The sequence below is a fragment of the Lynx canadensis genome, chromosome C1 (genome assembly GCF_007474595.2).
Source record: "Lynx canadensis isolate LIC74 chromosome C1, mLynCan4.pri.v2, whole genome shotgun sequence".
Lineage (NCBI taxonomy): Eukaryota > Metazoa > Chordata > Mammalia > Carnivora > Felidae > Lynx > Lynx canadensis.
In genome coordinates, this window is record NC_044310.1 from 133816284 (window position 1) to 133841294 (window position 25011).

Here is a 25011-nt window from a genome sequence, read left to right on the forward strand (position 1 = left end):
AGAAAGACAGGGAGAATAACCTGTCAGCTCTTACTAGGGAATAGTAAAGTTGGGCTAAAAGAATAATAAAAATCAGAAGTGGACGAGACCCAGGATCAATTTTTAATGATTTCACATTGCCCCAACAAAGAGGCTTTTATATTTTATTGTCCAGAAGCAGTAACTTTTAAATAATTCTCTTTAAATATTTTAAAATCAGTCATTTATATTTTAAGTTTACCCCAGAAGAGATATGATAAGTACACTCTTAAATTTAAATCTAAATTTAGTTAATTTTTAAAAAGTATATTTTTATAATGATGTACAATATGATCCATTGGCATCATGTAGTTCATTAACAGACTTTTTCTTGTGTTTTATAGCTGTAGAATCAGAAATATGTTTTCTATTAAAGGATTCTTTAATTTCAGCCTTCTTGAATAAAATCTTGATTGTCTTCCAAGTAAATTCGACAACTTTTCTGAAAAACTTATTCTGATGTTTAACAATGTTTAAATACTGAAAATGTTTCCTGCTAATAAAGCTTAGGCCCTAGCATTGTTCTTCAAGCCTAGGTCTTTCTGCTTTAGCTTTGTAAAAATGGACTACTGGGCACGATCATTTTTATATAGTCCTCTATCAACCGGTCTTAGTTTTGTCTTCTTGAAGCTGATATATTTATTTACTTAAATTTTACTCGAGTCACTTTAACTTCTGAATTGACCCCTAATTCTATCATTTGCTTTGATTGTGCCATAATGTCTTTTTCTATTAAAGGTCGATATGAATGGGAATACTGTGCTTTGATTTTGTAAACTATTAGCTTATACTTTGTAAACTACCTCATTTTGTAATGCAGTATCCTGAGATATATTATTTATTTTTATTTATTAATGCTTTGAAAGGAATCTGGAAAATGTTCACCATAATTCTCAATTGGATAACAAAGAATGGTAACAAAGTATGTTTTAGAATAGGAGAAATAATGGGAGTGACAGACTGGGCTTGCAGAGCTGAAGGGGGAGCTCATGGAGATTATTTTGGAGTTACATCATCAAAATGAGCAGGAGTGGAACAAATGGCAGACAAGGAGAGTGGATTGAAGGGAGAGAAATGTGTTCCAGATGAAAGGGTGCAATACAATGTATAGAGTTGTGAAAGCAGGGTGCATATTGGAACTGCCATGGATTTAGCATAGCTGGTTATAGAAGAATGGGGGAATGCATGGAACTCAAAAGGATGGTTGGAAAATGATGAAAAGGAGCCTGTATACCCTACTGAGGGATTTGTACATTATCCTACAGATAATACATTTCCCAGGGAAAAAAACATGGTGAAATTTGTGTTTTAGAAAAGAAAAAAAAATAGTCAAAATGTAGAAAATGAAATGAAATGGTTTTGTTTGGTCCCAGAGGAAACACTGAGAGAATTCACATGAAAGAAAATACGAGCTCAGATGAGGCTGTGGTCATGAGATGGCAGAAGAGGGAGCTAGTTCTGGAATTCAGGCTCTCTACTGTTTGGTTGTAAGTGGTAAAGGAAAGGGGAGAATTAAGAAAGTAGGGAAGGTGTAGTGGATAAAAGGATGATTAACCAAGACAAGCAGTAGAGAAAAGAGAGGAAATCTGAGAAGACAATGATTTCACTGTCTGTGCTACATTCTAGTGGTAAGTCAGTTAGAAAATGCAGTTCTGGTACATAAGAGGGAGCTGGAGGCCAGAGGAAAAACTGAGGAGTCAACATGTCATAAGTTGGTGGATCAGACCAGAGGCAAGACCAAAACCCACTGGAAGCATGTAAAGTATAGGCAATAATGAAGGCCTAGAACAGTAAACCAGATATTAGTGACACTTAAGAGGTGGGAAGAGGAAGAGAAGTCAGTGAAAGAAACAGAAGGTAAAGAGCTCACCAAACTCCACACCCGAAAAACAAATAACCCAGTGAAGAAATGGGCAGAAAACATGAATAGACACTTCTCTAAAGAAGACATCCAGATGGCCAACAGGCACATGAAAAGATGTTCAGCGTCGCTCCTTATCAGGGAAATACAAATCAAAACCACACTCAGGTATCACCTCACGCCAGTCAGAGTGGCCAAAATGAACAAATCAGGAGACTATAGATGCTGGAGAGGATGTGGAGAAACGGGAACCCTCTTGCACTGTTGGTGGGAATGCAAATTGGTGCAGCCGCTCTGGAAAGCAGTGTGGAGGTTCCTCAGAAAATTAAAAATAGACCTACCCTATGACCCAGCAATAGCACTGCTAGGAATTTATCCAAGGGATACAGGAGTACTGATGCATAGGGGCACTTGTACCCCAATGTTCATAGCAGCACTCTCAACAATAGCCAAATTATGGAAAGAGCCTAAATGTCCATCAACTGATGAATGGATAAAGAAATTGTGGTATATATACACAATGGAGTACTATGTGGCAATGAGAAAAAATGAAATATGGCCCTTTGTAGCAACGTGGATGGAACTGGAGAGTGTAATGCTAAGTGAAATAAGCCATACAGAGAAAGACAGATACCATATGGTTTCACTCTTATGTGGATCCTGAGAAACTTAACAGGAACCCATGGGGGAGGGGAAGGAAAAAAAAAAAAAAGAGGTTAGAGTGGGAGAGAGCCAAAGCATAAGAGACTGTTAAAAACTGAGAACAAACTGAGGGTTGATGGGGGGTGGGAGGGAGGGGAGGGTGGGTGATGGGTATTGAGGAGGGCACCTTTTGGGATGAGCACTGGGTGTTGTATGGAAACCAATTTGTCAATAAATTTCATAAAAAAAAAAAAAAAAAGAAACAGAAGGAAGAATATAAAACGTGAAATAAAGATTTAGAGTGAAAATGTCTCCATAGCCAAGGGACAGAGGTTTTTAAGGAAAAGGAGCTGAATCTAACAGTACAGAGTTCAAATAGAATGTTGATGAGAGAGAAGGCATCAGATTGTTTTTGTTGACCTGCATGGTTAAAATGTTTTAGATTAGTTAAGGAAAGGAGTAGAAGACTGCAGTGGGTTCAGAAGAGAATGGAACGTGAGCAAGCAGAGAATGTGACTGTAGAAAGCTCAAGAATCCTGGCAACAATGGAAAGGAAATAGGTGGGATTGAGAACTAGCAAGGTTATGGGGTTGATGCTTATATATGTTTATATGTATTTTTAGACAGAAGTGATTTGTGTGTGGCTATGGGTAAAGATAAATCTACTTGAGAGAGGGAGATAAATGTAGAAGGGAGACGACTCAGAAAATGAGGAACAGCATTGGATGAAATTAGGAACAGAGAGGAAAAGCCCTGGGCTGAAGAATAAGCGTCTCTTCCTCTAAGGCAGAAAAGGACATGCTTTGTGAGTGGTTCATGCACTGTCTGGAAATGACAGGCCAAGAGATTTTGATGCTCATAGATACCACTGTCATGACAGGCATGGGAGTTCATTAGACAGGTGGACCAGAATCACAGGCTCAGATCCAGATTTCCAGGAGCCAGAACAGAATATGGGAACTGATAACACTGACAAGGAAGAGATAGGAAATGTTACTTCTTATTTTTGGATCTAGAAACAGTGTCATGTGACCTGGTAGGAGGAAAGGCTAGGTATGGAAGGGAGGTAATGTACTGTGTTGTGATCAAGAACTTGGGACTTGGAGGACAGAGGACAGTGAATTCCTATCTCCTCTCAGGCACTTATTAAGTGTGTGAACTTATGTAAGGCACTTAACCACTTCCTGCTTGAGTTTCTTCACATGTAAATAGAAGGCAATGGTAATAACTGCACAAGACTATTATAAGGAATAAATGAGAAACTGATACAAAGCTTTCAGAGGGTACAATATACAGGAATTAAAGTTTATGTTTGTGTGTTTGTTCATTTTGATTACACAGACTAGGAAAGTGGGAAGAATTGTGAATGTTCTAGCTCAAGGGCTGTACGATCTCTGAGAATTAGGAGAATGCCACTTGATGGACCACTGGAAAGGGGTGAAGCTTTGGGAGAGTGGTGTTGTGAGGTAGAATAGAAAGTGACCAGGAGCACATAAAAAGTTCACTAAGTGTTGATGACATTGGTCTTGGCAATGATTTCATGGTTATGTTAAGTGTCCTTATATATACATGTATAAGTGTACATGTATATGTGTGTGTGTGTGTGTGTGTGTATATATATATATATATATATATATATATATATTCGCTAAGTGGAGTTAAAAGCCCAGCTGTAGAAAGTGGCCATTATTTGTAATATTAGTACATTGAGTAGTCAAAAGTTATTTCTCCAGAATTAGATTAGAGGATATGAGGAAATTGCTAGAAGGAAAAGTGTATGAGAGAGTGGAGTGTGGGAGTGGATCATTGCATGGAGGAGAGCAAGACAGCAAGAGATGGGGGGGGTGGACACAGAAGTGACTGCTGAGTTGGGAACATAGGCCTGTTTGTGAGAGGAAGGGAAACCAGGAAGAGCTGGAAGGATGCACAAAATGTCTGCTGATTCCAGTCATGTCAAAAACAAACATAACAGGGTTGGAGTAATGAAAACCCAGAACGTGGGGTTTGTTAGATGAAGAGCAGAATGAAGACTGCTGAAATGGAGAGGAGTTGAAGCAGTGGGCTCGTGAAGAATGCAAGAGATGGGGTGGGTAAGGGCAAGTTGAAGGCCAGGGTCCTGGGAGGTGACTAAATGATTGGGAGAGTTTGGATTGAGATAAAGCCAAGCCAGTGTCCAAGCCGTGGGATTTAGTGTATGATGCTGATGAGGACAGGTAGAGGTGGCAGACCTGCCTGGCGAGAACTCTGGGAAAGCTTAGAATGCTTTTTCCCCATAGAGAGAAAGTCTACAGAAAATTATGTAGAGTCTAAGGCTGGCATGGGATTCTTAAAGGAGGATTCAATATCTTCCTTATCTCTGGAGTCCCAGAGTCCAACACAGTGGCTATCACATTGACATACAATAAGCATGCAGTTATTGTCTATCGTAGGATTCTGTGAAATACTAGGTTCAATCTACATGAGTCCATTAAGCTGTTTTCACTTTTCCAGATCCAAGCAAAGACTCCTTAACTATTAAACCAAATATAAATCTTAATTGTTATAACATGGGGAATTTTTAGATGCCCAAACCTTCCTTCCAAAGCACAAAAGCTAGTTGCATTCTTGTATTTTCCTTTCATTTATGAATTCAGCAAATATTCATTGAACGACAATTCTGTGCCAGGCACTGTTCCATACATCGGGAAAAATAGTGGAAGAAAAGGCAAACCAGGCCCCAGCTCAAGGAGCTTAATTTTAGTGGAAGAAAAACAGACAGCATATAAAAATATAAATGTTAATTTCAGTTAGGAAGAAGGCTGTGTTGAAAATTAAAACAAGTAGTGAGATAGAGAATAAGCTAGAACACAGCTCTCTTTTATGTAAGACAGTCAGAGAAGGCCTCTGACAAGGTGACATTTATCTGGGACCTGATGGATAAGAAGGAGTCAGCCATGTGAAGATTGGGAGGTATTCCAGGTAAACAGGTGGTGTAAAGGCCCAATGGGAAGATCAAGTTTAACAGAGAAGGACAGAAACAAGATCAATTATGTCCACACTAGAATCTAATAAGAATGTCATATATTTTCCCAAAAAGTTACATGTTTTAACATGAATGTGATCACAGTGTAATTTCAATTTTCAAGGACTACATAGTGGTTAGGAGCAGACTCTGGAGTGACGCTGTCCTCATTTAATCCTGCTCTTCCTTTTCTACCTGTGTTACCTTGGAAAAGTATACCTCAATATTCTAGTATATTACTACCTGTAACATGGTGATAATAATGGTACCTACCTCATACAGTTGTTATAAGAATTAAGTGAATTGATAGTTGTAAAACATTGGGACCTAAAAAATGCTTTTTCCTTAAAATAATTCCATCTTTTTTCTGTGACTATATTATATGAGAAAGATAATCTCTTTTGTTACATATCCTTAAAAGTTATTTCTGTTGATTCTGAGTATCCCATAATCATTCTAAGTATCTCATACTCAATTGAGTATCTGATACTCAATTCTGAGTATCCCTGTAGAAGAAGCCGGTTGTTTTAATTTTTCTACATCATAAATCACACGACAATGAACATTGTTATCATGCCACGATAGTGATCACCTGGGTGGCAGATTATGGGTGAACCTGTAAAATTCTTTCACCGACTGAAGCATCTATCTGTAAGAGGCATCCACATCTGGATTGGCTTCTCATGAGATTACTACCAAATAACAGAGAAAAGTTATGCTATCAATTGCTGCCTTGCAGCTGAATTTATCCTGAAAATCATGCTTGGCTTGTACAATATTTCCCCTTCAAAAGTTCTATAGAGTTGCCAAGAAAAAAAATCTCACAATTTACTATGAACACCCCTGCTCCCATATTACTGGCTCTTCTGAAAAATAGTCTATTTCTATTAAACTGATAGAAGTGGACACACTGGCTATGAGGCAACAATTGTGAACAGATTTCTTGTAGCATCTTTGCCATTCTTCCATAATTTCATGTTTTGTTTTTTTTTAAATTTTTTTTTTCAACGTTTATTTATTTTTGGGACAGAGAGAGACAGAGCATGAACGGGGGAGGGGCAGAGAGAGAGGGAGACACAGAATCGGAAACAGGCTCCAAGCTCTGAGCAGTCAGCACAGAGCCCGACGCGGGGCTCAAACTCACGGACCGCGAGATCGTGACCTGGCTGAAGTCGGACGCCTAACCGACTGCGCCACCCAGGCGCCCCAATAATTTCATGTTTTAAAGTAAAGTTCGTACTGTTAAAATATTCTCTAAAAATATTATAAGCCTTCTATACTAAACTTTTAAACTATTCTATGGAAAATTGTTTGAGAAAAGTACTGAGTTTATAGAGAAAACTAGAGTAACTCAGAGCATCTGAAAATAGTTGGGGTCTTTGAAATGTGGCATTACTTTCTTTAAAAATAATAAAGAAATTTTCCAAACAAGTAAGCTTTTGTTTAATATATTGAATTCTGCAAATTTAAAGTTAATAATAAATATGATACACTTAATTCAAATTAAAATATGCAGAGGCAAATGTAGACGATATCCCTGTTAATTGATTGTTATCAATTACTGAAGCTTTTAGGTAACCTCCACATTGTATTATGCAAAAGGAAGCATATGCTATGATCTATTTGGTCTAAATTAAGTTTATTAAATACAAATATCCATCTACTAACATGTATAGTCTTAAAAGTGTGAAGAATGAGCCTCTAAAAGGCACACAGTTGGCACCTACTAAATATTTATTAATTTGGGTTTTTATTCAGCTTTACGGAGATATATAAATGACAACATTATGTAAGTTTAAGGTGTACTTACTGAGTGATGGCTTGATATATGTATATATTATGGAATGATTACCACATTGAGGTTAGTTTACACATCTGTTATGTCACATAGTTAGCTGTGTGTGTGTGTGTGTGTGTGTGTGTGGAGAACATTTAAAATCTCCTCTCTTAACAACTGTCAATTATACAGTATAGTGTTAACTTATCGTAGTGTGCAATTGAGAACTTATTCATCTTATAATTAAAAGTTTGTACCACCTTTAACCAACCATTTCCCCATTTCCTCAGCCCCTGGTAACCACTCTCTGTTTCTAGGAGTTTTACTTTTTTAGATTCTACATATAAGTGAGATCATGTAGTATCTGTCTTCTTCTCTCTGACTTACTTCACTTAGCTTAACACCCTTAAGGTTCATCCATGTTGTCACATAGAGCAATATTTCCTTCCTTATTATGGCTGAATAGTTTTTCCATTGTGGATCGATATTTATATCTGTATCTATATCTGCATCCACATGTCATTTTCTTCATCCATTCATCTGTCAACAGACTCTTAGGTTGTTGCCATGTCTTGGCTGTTGCAAATAATGCGGCAATGATCATGACTGGGTAGATGTCTCTTTGAAACTTAAAAAAAAAAAAAAAGAAAGGCTTTATATTGTAAATATGTATAGCTGATAACCCAGTAAACTTTTATTTTTCCTGACATGCATCACCAATGATGTATGCTTTTTATTCTTATGTCAATTTTGTTTATAGAAAACTGGGCACAAACCAGAAAGTGTGGATTTGTGTGGAGCACATATTGAATGGGCCAAGGAAAAATCAAGCAGAAAGAATGTCTTTCAGGTAAGAATGTTGCATTTATTAAATTTATTCCTATTCCTTCTAAATCTGAGCTCTCGATATGATACTTCCTTGTTGTGATGTTTTTATGTGCATGAACTAGTTGTTTGAAGGTCATTATGAAAAACTGATTTCTCTTCCTTCTTGAATTTTAGTTTGTTTTGTTGCTTTTCCCTGGTTACTGGTTGCTCTCTAAACAGAAAATATATAGTATGCGTTGATTAATTCACCCAAAGTCATTGACTGTTGCATTGTATTTGATAGTTGTTTGGGGTTTGAGCCTAGAGTGTTTGACTTAAATAGATATAGAACTTTCAGACATACACAAAATAACATTCACTAATTATGACAAACTTTTTGCACTCGTTTCCATTCCTGCTTATAGTTATAAATTACATTTACCAGTGTAATTTAGAGGGATGGAAAGAGTTGAATAACTATAGAAATTGGATATTTTTGTATTGCATAATTTAATTTTTTGGGAAAAAAATAACTATGATTAATAATTTCAATCATGTTCCTTTGAATGAAAAGAACCTGATGAGATTCTTGAAAGAAAGGAAATGAGAAAACTTAATATTTCATATATGATGTTACTAAAATCCCTTTGGCAATTAATAACTTTAAATTATGGAGGTTGATCTTTTTCTATATTTATATGAGATTTAACTTTTATATTTCCAAAGTAACTAATAATTTTCTAGGTATATTTAGAATTGATATCATTTAGTAGCCATGGAACTTGATTATTATAATTACTAGATTAAATGTCTTCTAAGGCCATTTTGGCTCTTGAAGAAAGGTCGGTTCTGTTTTTAAATGTATCACTGAAGTTAGTATAGTGGGTCGTATACAAGCGTAGATAGGTGACATATCCTAGCTGAACTCTCAGGGGAGATAGAAACTGATCTCTGATTCTGCATTTCCTGGATGCTAATCCAGGTCTACCGAATAAACTGGACCCATGTTAACATTTCTAGAATAAATTATTTTGCATTCTACTTTTAGTCTATTCAGGCATTCATTTTTCATATGCTAGAGATTATTTCTTTGTACCAAAAGAGAGAAAGAAGAAACAAGAAAGAAAACTAAACCTACTTGCCTAGAAATCAAAGGACTAAAGCCAAAAGTGATTAAAGTGTGGATTTACAGAATCAAGGAAGAAAAATAAATTTTGGTTTGAAGTGAGGAATTGCAAATCAGTGATATAGTTTGTCTCCCAAATTTCTTACTCTTTTTGTTATTATGCGATAAATAAAAAATTAGAGGTTATATTTCTAGCTTCTATGATAACCTAAATGATCAGTATGAGTAGTTCTGAACCAGGTTGGGTGAGTTAAGTGGTGTAGTTTTATTATGTATTATGAGTTTAGCATCCTAGTCTCCATGTCATAAACTAAAGACATTAAAATTTGACATTGACATAATTCTTGGACAATAAAAATTCTTGGAGTTGGTCTAAGGTAGCCTTTTAACTTCCTTCTGTTAATCTTCTGAGAAGTTAAGTAAGATCACAAAAGAGGAGAGTCAGGCATGTACAATGTATATAAGACTTCCAATATAGAAGAAAAAATATTTATGCATAATTTTACATAACTTTGTACATAATATACATAGATATATATTTAAACCACTGTATTGATGATATGTATGATGATGTGTATTAATGACATGACATCAACCTTTCCTGAATATGACTGACTGCCTGTTGATAGAATTTGTCCTTGTTTTTCATATTTCTGAATGTAGGTACTTCCAGAGATATTTTAAAAAATTCTCACTTTTGGTAGCTTTTTGGTGAAAATATTGCCAGCTACTTTTGTTTGTAAGGTACCTGAGCAGTTTCTGGGGCTCCAGGGTTCCTTTTTCCAGCTTACCTCTTTTTGTCTTGTATCTTTGTAGTTTAGAGAAACAAGAGTTGATTATAAAGATGCTGTGAATAACAAAGCTAAAGAAAGATTCCAGTTTCATTTCTTGCTTCATTCTTTTTCGGGTGAATCATGTGGTTTTCTTATCATGCTGATATCTTTTCATCACCCAAACACATGAGTTTAGGAAAATTTACTAATACATATCCATAGATACAGACTATGAGGGCAAACCCTTTGAGAGGAACAATATAAATAGGTTTTATAGTTCTGTTGATGAAAAAGCATAGGGAAGGATTTGCCAGAGAGCTAAATCTAGATGACTAGCATCAATATTTGATTAGATACATTAGCTGGTCTAACTCTCAAATGATCAGAATAAACATGATTATATCTCAAAAACATGGTATTAAGGCATTGTTGGGTGTTTGAGTGTGTGTGTACAAGGGTTTCATTACCTACAGAATAATGAAGTGTTTCTTCCTGACTAAAGCAGACCATCACAGCTTCGGCTGATGTGCTACATCAGAAATAGCTTTAGAATTCCAAGTTTGAATTAAGCTTGGTGTCCAATCTCAGTGTATGAATTATAGATTACAGATAGCGAATGACTATTGAGATTTTTGGTTCAAGAAAAATCAAAGAAGAGCAAAATTAGAAATAATTTAAAATTTGAAAACTGTCTTTAAAAAGTTGATGGATTAGCAATTATATGCCGCATAATTACACCGTCTGTAGAGAAGTTGAACTTAACATGAATAGGAAAACAAATAAAAAAAATTATGTGCCTGAAAGACTCAAAAGCCCACATGTGTGATGCGAAAAAAAAAAAAAAAAAGGATTTAATTTGTCTCCTTAGTTTATATATGCCCTTCGGACATTTAAGTTGTTCATTTTCTTTTTGTATTATAAACCAAATTTCCTTCATAGCCAAAGTCTTATTAAACTAGATTCAGTCTTATGTGATTGGTACATGGTGATATAACAATGACAATATTAATTATGTACTAAGGTTTGGTGTCCAAGGACTCTCAGTAAATCTGAATGATGCTCACTGACTGAGTTCAAGAACATCTGCCTATTTTATGATAGAATAGTCTTTGGCCTAATTGGTACTTCTTAGCAGTAATGACATATTTAAAAAAATCATTAGCAGCTTCTATATTGAAGTACATATAGATAAGTCATTGTGTGTGTTTCAAGTGTATAAATGTGATATCATGTGTTTGTGTCTCTGTATATACCCGTGTACTCTAGCTCAGCCTTAGGAAATAGAATGACCATTTCTGTACATGTGCACACAAACACACAAAGTCATGTTGTACTTATAAAAGGTCATACAAATTCTAAGTCATATTAGTAAATGTTCATTGCTGCTAACTTTTGTTTAATTCTGCATTTAACATAATTTTCAAGGACCATCACAAGTTTGGTAGAGCTTGAGAAAACATTTAGCAACTGAGTGATTTGTAATGAACTGTGGTCCAAGTTTTCTTAGTTAACTAAAGAGCAGCACTGGGTCTTATCAGGGAAAGAGTGAATAAAAAGATTTATGTTCAAATCACATGTTTTAAACATTCCTGCTAAGTGCTAGTTTGCTCTTTGGTGTTTAGCCTGAAATTTAAAGCACTAAGGATTAAAAGGATTACAACATAATCTTAAATAATCCTAAATGTCATTTACAGAGAGATAGTTGTAATAACTAAATAAAACCATGTTAAAAGATGGCAATGTTGTCAGGCAGCATCCCTAACACACGCAGTGCTCTGTCACCTTCTTCTCTCTCCTCACCGATAATACCCTGCGTGTACAAAGCGTTTCGATGAAAGTTCAACTGAGTAAATGGCTGCAAGGTAACTTAAAACAATAAGTAATTTTTTAAGCTATTAATATCTTCTTGTTTCAAAGTTCAAGGTGAAGAAAATTTTTCACTTAGATTTCCTTCCTTCCTTTGACTATTGGGCTGTCTCTGACTTGAAAATTTTTGAAAGTCAAGGGAAGGAATTCATGGCACCGCTATCAAATAGGTAGATGTGCTATCTCTAAAACTTTGACCACCTGCAAGAGCTACCCCCTTATTAAATATACGATGGTCCCAAGCACTGTAATTAATTCCAGGCCGTTTAGATTAACACATACATATTCTTTGCTCTTATCATGTAAATTAGGTTTGTCTCCTCATAGAAAATACAAAGAAAGAGACTATATAGCACACTGCTTTATATTTATTAAACCAGAGGACTGGACTCCTTTCCACCCTTTCAATGGTTATTGCTAAGGCTAGATTCACATTCTTTTAAATTTTTTTTTTTCAACGTTTATTTATTTTTGGGACAGAGAGAGACAGAGCATGAACAGGGGAGGGGCAGAGAGAGAAGGAGACACAGAATCGGAAACAGGCTCCAGGCTCTGAGCCATCAGCCCAGAGCCTGACGCGGGGCTCGAACTCACAGACCGCGGGATCGTGACCTGGCTGAAGTCGGACGCTTAACCGACTGCGCCACCCAGGCGCCCCTTTTTTTTAAATTTTTTTTTCAACGTTTATTTATTTTTGGGACAGAGAGAGACAGAGCATGAACAGGGGAGGGGCAGAGAGAGAAGGAGACACAGAATCGGAAACAGTACATTCTTTTAGTTATTAAAAAAGAATTCATTGTCAAAAAAAATTTAAGAAATAGTGTCCACAATATAGGCTCTGTACTCCAAGATGATTTCCAGAGTGTAGACTCTTTTTTTCTTCTGTAAATAGGGGCAAAGAATAAGAAAGATACTCTCTGTTTCCTTGGTCCTTTTCATGACAACATACATGACAGTAGATGATTATTTATTTAAAATAATGAAATCATTTATCCTCTAAACGTTTACTGTTTTTCACAGCCAGACAGTGACTAGGCCTTAGTTTTTCTGAGTTTCTTTTAAAATAAAACTTAAAAAATATTTTTACTCATGAACATGCAGCAGACTCTTTTATAGATTACATGCTTTAAATAAGATAATTCTACTATTAATGAACTATGCCTGATTAGAACTATATCAATTGCCTGCTTGAAGGGCAGAAAAAAAAAATTCAGTGACACAACAAGATGAAAGTCTGTTTTCTTTCTCCAGCACCAATTTAGAACCTCAACAAAAATCATGGCTGAATTTCCTGGATTTGAGATTCTTTTTTAAATATGTAAATATATCTCAGGGGAACAGGTTCTGTCCCTAAAAAGTAAAGTAAATCTCAGAATAGATTTATCATTACTCGTATTACCTTTTCTGACTTTGGTCGGGGTCTTCTGGCTATAATGTATATTAAACATATTCATGTAATATTTTCCATGGATATGCTTTACATTTAAACATAATTTGATTGCTCTTCCTGATCTGAATATGTCTTAGCTTAAAATGTTTAAGTACTACTTAAGTTTATTAATGCGAAGATAATTTAATAACATCTTGGAAAATGTCATTTTAAGCCAAAAGAAAAACTACTGGTATTTTGCTTTTATCCATTTCCTTCTGTTAAAAGTGGTGGTTTAAAATAAATCTGAGCTTTTACCAGTTTTCTCTTTCATTTTTCAATGCTTGTAGTTAGACTAAATGCAAAAGGATGATTCTTCTACATTCGTATATGCATTAGATTTCGAGTAAAGCTGGTTTCACTTTAGAGAATTACTCACAGTATCTTAAAAGGCATGGCATTAAAAATAAACCAGAGTAAGAGCAGCATTAATGTCTAATACAGTTGTTTTTTTTGCTTTCTAGCTTGTCCCAATCATTTTATCTACCTATTAGATATTCATCCATCATTCAGAAGGTGCAGCAGAGAGAGCACGAGAGTCTGGGGACGTGTGTTCCAGTTTGGGCTATGTCAGTTGTAACTTTATGTAAAACCCAGGGCAGGATCCCTCCTCCAACTTATAGTTTTTTACACCAAGGCAATAAGAGATAACAGTCCTTTCCTCACCTGCCTCCCATCTGTGTAGATGTTAAAATGAGGCAGTCTGGCGAGTGCCTGGGTGGCCCAGTCAGTTAAGCATCTGACTTCAGCTCAGGTCATGATCTTGTGGTTTTTGTGGGTTCAAGCCCCGTGTTGGGCTCTGTGCTGACAGCTCAGAGCCTGGAACCTGCTTCAGATTCTGTGTCTCCCTCTCTCTCTGCCCCTACCCTGTTCTCTCTCTCTCTCTCTCTCTCTCTCTTTCTCAAAAGTAAACATTAAAAAATGAAACAATCTGTATTTGAAGGTGATTCCAAAAGACCAATTTTAATGTAAATACAGCCAGGTATTATGCATCTGTTAACCATGTCGTCTCACAAAGCTTTGAGGGAAATTCCAGATGTGGATTTTGGAAGAATCTGGGTAGGAGAGACCAATATCTGTAAAATACAATTCAAGATTTGTGTTCCTCTTCTATTCTCTGTACTGCCTTGTGAACTTAACCAAAAGACTAAGATTTAATTCCTTGGGTAAAAATCTTTTTATTTATTTTGCAGCTAAGGATATGTGTCCTCAAACCTTATGGAAATAATTTTGAATATTCTATTCTTATAAATAGTGTAATTAATGTAATATCCAACCAACATTAGTTAATTAATTAATGTCTTATCCCAGTAAATACTTTAAGAAAAGCATTTTGCCTTGAAAGGCTCTACCAAGCCATTGGCAGCAACTTGAAAAGGGGATCTGGGGTCCAGTAACTGTGCCTAAAAATGAAAGAGAGGCAATGGTAACTCCCTTTATTCCCCTATTGAGATATCAGGACCATACTTATTTTCTTATTCAAGGGAAAGAGATGTGATTATTTTACTGATTTTGCCTTTATTTTTGCCAGTGGGATTGCACAGAAGAATTTTGATGAATGGAGTGATATAATTTTATAATTGAGGCTTTGATTTAGGAATATTAATGTCAGGGGTGTATGAGATTTACAACAAAGGAAAGAGCCTGGGGGAAGGAAATAAAATTGAATCTTAAGAATATAAGGTGAGACTTAAGAATGTTTTGTGAGCCTGACTAATAAAAGGAGAAACAGAAACTGGTTGATGCGTGGAAAATACACCATCAGTAAAGAACATGCCTCTTAGTTCAGGCCATGTGACTTGGGGACCGCTGTCCTTTTGAAGGTTCAATTTTTGAGGACTAAAGCTCTTGTAAAATAAAGTCTCAAGTATAGAATTAAGATACTGATAAACTGAATGTATTATTAGAGGAAACAATACCAAGTGTATGTTGTCTGATGACTCCATGAAGCTTAGTGGCCTATGGGGGAATGTGCTCCTTTTCACAGCTTCTTTTTTCTACTCACTACTAAAGGACATAATGTGATCTTGTTGTAGTCATTTTTTTTTTTTTTTTGAACTACAATCAGAGCAGAACGCAACAGGATGACAGTAAAGATTCACAACAACCATATCAGTAGACGTTAGTACCAAATTAGCCAAGGGAACCAAGATTTTAAGATTCCAAAATAAAATAAATCAAAATTTAAAGAAAAAAATGAAAATATCAACTTGGTTTCCTGTGCTTCTGACATTTTAGTGGAAGGATGGATGCATGTGGCCTAATGAGCTTAGATCACTGGTTAGCTCCCTTCACATTGTCTTCTGGAGCTTCTGGCTCTGTTTGCTCAAAGATAAGAGCTGTGCATTTGGAATAAATTCTGGATTTTAATTGGACACCGGTCTAACTTCAACATGCTGCTCTTCATTTAGTGACATGATGTAAGTCCCCTCTTTTCATGGAACATACTCTGCTCCTTGAAGTTTTGATAGGATCAGTGTGATGGTCACTATGCCATGCATACGTTGACAGTGCAGTTCCCTACGTTCACAGAACCAAAGTGAGGCTAACTGAGCTAAATAGGATTGAACCTCGGACTTCAAACCATATGTATGAGCCTCAGCAAAAGCAGGAACAGCCAGGGACTTCATGAGATCGAAATAGATTGACCAAGTGTTATGGTTTTTCTATTTGTGACTTTCATCTTGTAGAGTCCAGAAGATATTACATGGATACTGTCAAGATAACATTCAAACCACTGGATCTCTTTTTCATGTATGTTTCAAAACTCTGATATTTTTAAGAGGAAGCAGCCATGTTTATTTCATGCGGAGTATGATTTTTTTTAATAGCAAACAGGCTTCTTCCAGAAAAAGGAACGATTTAATCCCTAAAGCTGGTACATAATAGATGGGGCCAGTAAATGGTATCACATTTTACAGCTTGTCCATAAGGATGACACAAGGTAAAATAAAATTGAGTGCTTTTGGATAGCGTAGGATCACTGGCAGATAAATAGCCAATGCCATTCAGTTTTTAGAAACATAAGGTAACGAGGCTGGATCTGAAGGCAAGAGAAAAAATGTATATATTCACAGTGTTTATATGCACAAGCCACTGAGCAGGAGAAAAATCTGGGCAGTGGTGAGCAGACCTCTCAAACCTCAGAGCAATGTTTAAGGGAGTATAAGAAAATAACAAAGCAAGCATCCATAAACAAAGGTTTGAAATGAACACAAGGGGGGAAAAAAGCAAAAAACTAAGTCTAAGATGAAAGGAAAATGCCAGCACTCATACAGAATTGGAGAGGCCACTTGTAGAATCTATGCATAGAATCTCTCAATATATGAGTTAAATGTGTTACTAAAAATTTGGTGGAAAATAAATATTCAAAAGCAAAAACATAAAGCACTGCAGAAGAGTGAAAGATTCTTGGTATTTGAAGGAGAGAGGAGGCTGCTCTAAATTTTATCTTAACAAAACAGGATGTTGAGAGATGACCTAAGTGAAAGAATGAAATAAAATGCCTGATGTTGGGGAGAAATCAGGAAGGGAGCTGTTTGAACTGTTGGCAGATAACAGATCAGATAATGACCAAGAAAGGAACATTCACATTGAGGGTTTAGATGATTTCTGTTTTAGAAGAGCACTATTAGATTCTTGGCTTTAGTCCCACCAATTTGCCTAACATTTTATTTCCAGCACTGGGGAAATTCTACCAGTCTGACTTCCTTGGTGAACGTGTGCAAACCCAAAACTTAAGTGGCAAAATTAACAAATTGCTGCCAACTGCTGCAAAAGGGAAAGAAATGCTGATATGCTTGTGGAGGGGTGTGTGTGTGTGGGGGGGGGGGGGGTTGTTGCCCTGGACCTTGATAGTTTTTGTGTTTCTTTTTTTAACTTGAATTTAAGCAATGCTTCATTTTTTAAAATTCGAACACCCATGATCAAGTAGAAGACAAGCTTCTGATATTTGAGATCTGTGGTAGATTTGAAATCAGTTCGTAGAAAGGGAGGTTATGAACACACTCCTTTGATGAGTAGGATGTACCAATGAGGGTGGCAGGAAATTATGTGAAACCCTTCTCTTTTGACAGCTACACTGGAACATTTACAACCACAGATGTTATTTGTCCATCAGAAAGGAAAATATTTGTTTCAAGCCACAGGCATTTTCTACCACAATATCAAAATGAAATTCAACAGCGCTTTAATGTTTCATGAGTAAGAAAATAAATATTTTGGGGGGCCCAAATACTAGAAAGCAAATAGTCCCCAGAAAATATAACCAGTGACATAAAAAAATGGCTGACTTCATTATGAACGAATCTGTCCTTTCACTAAAGTAAGGATTGTTCTATTATTAACATAGGAAATCTTAGATGGACTGTGCATAATGCTGCATTATTCATAAAAGCATTGCTGCCATCTGGTGGCTAGTTGGCATTTCAGCACTGACTTCGCTGGTTTGATTTTGGCTGGGTGCTTTGGCAAGGTATTCAAAGGAGGGCTTTCTTTATGTGGTAAAATATAAACATGAAATCCCCTGGCCCTAAATATCATTCATCTGACGGCAGTCCTTGTTCTCTGTCCTGTCATCGAATGAAGGATTCAGGGGGAGGTAATCTTTTGTCCTGAACAAGCATATTAGTATATGGTTTATTTAAGGAATTTACTCTTGGCTATTACTGACTGATTAATTTCATAGATACTCATTTCTGTTAGCAAATAAATATGTAGTCAAATATTAGAAAGATTTATTAAATCTAAAGATACACTGTATTTATGAAATAAGAATATACCTGAGATACTATAAATCCCTTATCAGGATCCCAGCATGAATTTTTTTTGTTACTATTCACTGAGTTTGATTTTGGAAATAACACAATTTACAATTTCAAAAGAGATAAATGTATAAGACTTCACAAAACTCAAGCTTTCTTCCCAGTCATTCAATTGTTATATTAAAGAAGTCTGCATAATTGTTAATGACTTAAGAAACTTATGAATTCATTCTCTTTCTTCATTGATTTACAAATTAAATGACAAATATTATTCAGCTAAAGTGCATATTTTATTTAAAATAAGAGTTAAAATGTAATTTAAGAAATTTTGATGATTCTCAAGCATCAGTGCATTAACACATTTTTAATCAGAAGCGATAAGTTTATCTTTGCAATTTTAGTATATATTTTAAGTTTTTAATAACTGTAGAATGTCTCTTTTTACATAGTGAAAATCCTGATCCTTAAGGTGGATATTCATACAGATCACAGGTCTTTGAAGAGTATAGGAGATAATGAGTTAAAATTGCCCTAAGAGGAAAGTTGAAGTTTAATCCTGGATATACTCAGGGATGATATTTAATAGTTAATATTCAGTTTCTAGTGAATATTTGCCTATATTATTAAGCCCTTTATGATTTAGTAAAAGTCAGATGACAAAGAGGCATTGCACTAAATTTAGAGAGAATTATAATAATGAATGAATATTACTCTGTGCAGGATAACTTGTAAATGCCTATTTTTAACATTAGACTGTGGATTTTATTTTTTCTCAATTAAGATTTTCACTGGGAATGCATACTCAGTATTACCCTTGTTACTAGCTTCTTTTGCCACTTCAAACGTTTCCTTCTTCACAACATTTCATTTGACTCATGGAAGAACATTGCTCATCTTTCCTGGGAAGATTGCTGAATTCCTCACCCTTACTCTGTCTATTCAGGAAGAGGATGTAAAAAAGACAACAGCAACAACAACAGTAACACCTTAAATCAATAATGATTGTGCCCCTGTCTCTTTCATCTATCAGTATAAAATCTCAAATGGATTATTCTTCTAACGGAATTGGATACAGCCCTATGGTGGTTTCTGATGGCTCCATACTAGAGATAGTAGCTTTGGTCAGGATGCCCCAGGTTGTATTCATAAATTGCTAATGTTTGTTTCAATAACATTTCTTTTTGGCGGCTTTTACAGCTACTTAACACTAAATTCCCATCTAATTAGGAGGATCATTCATATACTGCAATGAATGATGTCACCTTAAATCCTTTAGTATGTAATTGCTAAATGTTATATTTTATAGCTGGGCATTTGATGGTGTATTTGTTTATGCTAAATTTTATGACAGTGACAGCTGTATCTCAGTGGAGGAATGATCCTTTCCTTTCAGAGGAAGCTAGTTTTGAATTCTCTTCAAGCAAATAGTATTGCCATATATGCCCTCAGGCTAGACTGGGTTCCCCATCAAAGCAAAGTTTGAGACTAGGAATTGTGCAACTAGTTTACTTAGAAGGTAATCCCAGAAAGTAAGAATTTAGTTTAGTAAGAGTAAAACGAAGAAGGGAGAAAAGACAATACAGGACCATTATGGAGTTGGTCACAGAGTGGCCAGGATGCTTGTCAGTAGTTTTCGCCCAAGGATTGATAGGACGAAGCATTTGTCCATCAGCTTTTCTCCTCTTTGGTTATGATTGCCTCTAGGATAGGATACTGTCTTTAAATCTTCTGGACTTTTAGGCTGCACATGTATGGGTGTTCCCAGAAAGCTCCTTCAGGTGTCCCACTGCATAGACTCAGAATATCCATGGCAGAAAGTGCAAGATAAGTAGTGATGCTTGAGGGACGATGCAGTCAGTACACAGGGATTTGGGCCCACACAGAATTGTTTACACCAGTTGCAGCTGGAGTCACAGTAAAGGCAAAAAGATGTAAAGCAGGACACAAGAAGTATCTGATACAATCCTCCTTGCAATACTCAAAATGACTTGTACCTCACATTAAGTCTAATCCATTGTTGAGTCTTTAAGATGGTGGCTGAGATCCATCACTACAAGAAAGCTGATAAAAAAAAAAAAGTTTTAGTGGCTAACGTTACATTCTTCCACTGTAGCAGTGTCTGAGGCCATATTTGATATTCATCTTCCACCTTCTCTGCCACTCATTCTAGATTTTTCTCACTATCAGTCAGGCCTGTAACTAGTCTGTTGTGTTTGCCTCATGCAGTAAATAAGACCTTCATACCGGACAGACCCGAATCCTTAATTTTTTGACATGGCCAGGCTCTGTTCACTGAACTTGAAAGTTCACTGCTCTCATGAGGCATGGAAACACCTAGAGACAAATCAGTGAATCTTCTGAGTTCCTGAATCATTTCTCCTGACCCCATTGTGCAGAAGCTACCTGACCTTCTCATTTTAATTAGGGCCAATTATCCCTGAATGTAGTAGCTATTTGTTTGCTTGCTGGTCAACATCTTTAGTATCCATAGTTACCAAGCAGTGGCCATAGCTTTAAGTTGAGTGATACCGTTACTAGTCCCCGTTAAAGGCAAATCTATTTCCCATTCCCAAAACAACAATTTTTAATTCAGCAAAAGTTGAAAAACTTAGAAGCATAGATACTACAAGTGGGTTATCAACAGAAGCAACTCCTCCTTCTACCTCTTGGTCCTTAGATCCATATATTCTAGTTTTGGGGACACTGTAACATGTTTCAGATATTAATTCAGTGTATATACTATAGTTGGAATATAACACCCCAATCAAACAGGGTCTTTTCCCCAAGCTGCTATCATAACTGGAGTCATTCCATTATTCTGTTAGGTTGATTACTTCTATTAATGTGTTATTTACTAAGAACAGTGGATCCCAGGATCGTGTGTCCAGCATTGTACTTCCTTTACTTCCTTGGTTTGAGAAAATGTTGTGAATGATCTTCTGTTGCAGAATTGGGCTTTCTTATGGGGTGGGGGCAGACAGAGGCATCAAAGGCAAAGAAGGCAAACCCATATCCAGAGCTGATATCAATTCCAGTGAGAATGAATCACTGTTCCCCTGAGGATGGAAAGGGTGTGTTATAGTCAGTTTGCCATTAGGCACCTGGCTGGTCTCCTCGAAGGGTTCAGTGCCTACCTCTGTTGTGAGAAGACTAAGCAATCAGCAGCAGTTACATCAGAGAGTACATCAGAGAGTTAAATCAGAGAGTTACATCAGTCTTGGTGAGAGGGAGACATTCTGTTGGGTGCCTGCATGGTCTCCATCCCTGCCACCATGGCCACTCCACTCATGAGCCTACTTTGCAAGTTCTGAGTGGCTAAAGCAGAGGCTAGAGGACTTTGACTGATTAAACAATCTGGTATCCTGCCTTACTCTCTGGTAAACATTAAAACGTTAAGATGAAACAAACATTTGCATGCTCTTTGCTCACTCCCATGAGTCTGATGACATTTGCCAGGCTTAGTTGTCTCCAGTCTTCCAGGCTGTCTCCTTCTAGTCCTCTAACTTACCAGCAAAACCATTCTCCACTTTCTTTTTCTAGAAATCAGTCTATATCCTTATCTCAGGCTACCCTACTCTCTACAACCAAAGTTTATTGCTTCTATCTCTTCCTGAGGATTTATCCTCCTGTTCTATAGGGTGACTGACCTGAGGGTAGGCCTATGGTATAACTACAGTCCATTTTTTGGTGCTCATCAGTGTATTAAATTGAGCCATTCATGAATCGGGCTTCAGTTTTTAATTTTTCATCAGCTGGCTTCCAAGAAACCTCCATGAGGCTATAGGTGAAAGCTTCAGGAGAGGCCCTGGCAAAACAGTGATAGATAAAATGGGAGTTTCAGCCATATATTCATGTAACTTGCTTAGGCACTCTGGACCTGCTTAGACCAAATTCTGAAAATACAGCATGTCTATCCATGGGTTGTTGCCCCAAAGTACATTTATGTGGATTTGGCAATACCCAGCTCATCATAGTCACTTGATGTACTGTCATAAGTCACCCAATAATAGGCCAGGAGCTACTTCTCAATGGTGATGATTTGTTTACTACAGGAGGTGAAGTCTTCAGAACCCAGGAGTCTTTGCTATGAGGCTCACATTTTACTCTGCCACAAACTCCACAACAAATTATACCCTAATTCATCATTAGATTTTCTGTCATAAGGACCTGAGTCAAGGAGCTTGCATCATAGCCTGGACTTGCTGAAGGCACTGATAAGTTATGGATGACTACCCTGCTGTATGAAAAGATATCCAGAAATATGCCTACTGCCCAACATATTGACTTACCTTGGTAATGTGGATCCAGGACTTGTGGTTGTATTTCTATATGAGAATATCTAAGTGCAACCCAGATTCCTGATTATAAGCAAATAAATACTTGTTTTAAGCCACTAAATTTTGGACTAGTTTGTTACAGAACAACAGCTAATTGATACAAGTAATATATCTACAAATAGAATTCAATAGCTTGATTTTTATGAAAAATGATGATGTAGTTGAAAGTAAATTTCAACCGTATACAAGGCCTTTTAAAAGATTATGGAACCACAGTTCATGATGTCAGTTTCTAGTAATCAATTACCAAGCAATGGTTCCTTACAAGGTTGTAGAGCAAATCTAGGTAGTGGCATTTCATCTGGTCATGTGCCTTTTCTGTTACACAGTTTGTTTATAGAAATAGATGCCTAACAAAGTTAACTTCCAGGAAAGATGCCAGGTTACACAGAACCATACCAGAGTCTTAGAATCACTTTGGGCTTTCACCCAAAGTTTTTGCAACATTAGGTGGAGGCAACATAATTTGGCTTGAAAAGTTACAAGGGAAAAAATGACAGCAAATGCTCATGGAACAGCATGTTCAGAGTCTTCAAGATAGTATCTTTCTTGGCTTCTTAAAAATCAGAGAGTTTGTATGCCCATGCTATTTTTTTAACATAGTCTGGACCACCAGGATCCAGGGCTGTCACAGGTCATTGTTAGATCAGCAACTATAGAGGTTCTAACCCAAAAATTGAGATGCAAGACATAAGAGCAGATAAAGCTACAGTTGGGAAATCTAAATATAGCCAAAAAGTTTTGGCACTTCAAGACTTTCTGTGAGAAAGAAAAGAAATTTGATTTCTGTGCTGCTGATGGAAAAGCTCACAAATGACCTAAGAAAACTATACATGACTATTTTCACTGCAAATAATGTTTTTTTTATTTGTTCCTAAAAGTTGAAAATGGCCCTCCATGTTAAAAACCATTAGTTCAGAAAAACGTGAAGACCACATTGCTTTGGGTTTTGGAATAAAATTTTCTAGCAATTTCTTTAATCTTGAAAAATTTCCACATAAAAAGTGCCATTATTATTTCTGAGAACTTTCAGAAGATGTTTATTTGTGTAAGGTAAATGTGCAATTTCCATACCTGCCTCCATCAATATAATTTTTAGTTTTTCTCTTCCCAAAATATGTTAATAAGAGAGTTTAATTCATTGATTTCTTCCTGGAGTTTTTTTTTTTCCTAACATAATTAAACCCAAAGATAAACATAGTGTATTCATATTAAAGCTGCATGATACTGTGACTATTCTGTCTTGGATTAAAATTTTATTTGAATTATCTAATTAAATTAAAATTTAAAATTTTAACAAAGTTTATTATTTCCAAATCTGTGTTAAGTTAACTTCAGGAACAGAAACTGATGAAAAACAGGAGATAAAATTATTCAGTTACATCAAAGCCGAGGTTTTAAATGGTACTTTTTTCATAGATATTTTAAAAGTTGTGTGTGCAGTTATTATTTTTTCACAGTATTGAGTAGAACTCCAGAATCTTGGAAAAAGTCAGTTTTCAAAAATGTCTAATTTATGTTTAAGAAATTGAATAACACTCAACTATTTCCCATTTATTCCTATTATGGCCCTTGTTTCACAGTTTGTTTTATTTTATTTTGGTTTTTTTTTCACAGTTTATTTTAAATCAATTTTCCCACCCCATATAAAATGCCATTTTGATAGCACATGTTACTTTATCTTCTAAAGCCAAGCGAAATTATTTTTTCCAGTGTAATACAAATCAAATCCTGAAAATGTCTTTGATTGGAGAAAGTAGTGGAGATATTTTTCAAATTCAAAATCTAAGAAAGGAAGTAATATTTGGATTATGCAGTAATCCAAGTAATATGGATTACTTGCTATTGGTGAATCCTACTAACTTTTCTGAAACACAAAACAGGGCAAACTAAAAGTAGTCAATAGTTGCCACTGTAAGGAAGCAGATTGCTTTTACAAAAGACATGGTTTGGAAATGATATACATCTATGATTCCTAATTCATGTTTATTACTTATTTTGTTCACTTAGTGTATGAATGTGTTAAGCTTACTTATTAAAGGGGAAATATTTCTGAGACAGTAATAATTTTCTACTTCAATGAATCCAATCTGAAACAGAAGTGGAGAAACATTAGAGGGACCATTTACATTATTTTATGTAGGGTTTCCACTGTATGGACAAAATCCTTATACTTAATGTTTTTCATGGACTTTGATCAGTATTCACTCGTATTTCCAAACAAATAAAAGAGATATAATAATGTAATGAAGAAAATTTTAACAAAATAATACAAAGGACCCAATGTCATCAGGGTTTTGCTTTACTATAATTCAACTGATGTTTCCTCTATCAGCAAAGATAGGGTAAGGTCACTCTTTAGGAACAAACTTCTGTTGTTCAGCCCTATGCTGTCTTCACTCTGAGTTCCATATTGATGGAACAGCCCCTCTCTGAAATAGATAGGACAGACTGCATGCTAGCCTTTAAATCTCCTACCTCGCATATATCATGTCTGTCTTCATTTCATGAGACTAAGGGAGTCAGAGAGTCAGCATAGCACAGGTGTAGAACCTTCCCATACACAGGGCCGCTGCAGGGAGAGGCCTGGGCAAAAAGGGTAACTAGTAAT

At 36.1% G+C, this 25011-nt stretch overlaps 1 protein-coding gene and 1 long non-coding RNA gene across 3 annotated transcripts in view; both read left to right on the forward strand.

The window, feature by feature from the left end:
- ARHGAP15 (Rho GTPase activating protein 15) overlaps nt 1-25011 on the forward strand; it is a 619910-nt gene that overhangs the window by 112953 nt on the left and 481946 nt on the right. For both annotated transcript variants that reach the window (XM_030327812.1, XM_030327811.1), the window contains exon 6: nt 8060-8149. In XM_030327812.1, the coding sequence (XP_030183672.1) occupies nt 8060-8149 (90 nt within the window). The remainder of the gene's footprint in view (nt 1-8059; nt 8150-25011) is intronic.
- Nucleotides 143-4914, forward strand: LOC115522173. Its single transcript, XR_003971268.1, has 2 exons — nt 143-1875; nt 2791-4914. It is a non-coding gene; the product is annotated as an uncharacterized LOC115522173 (long non-coding RNA).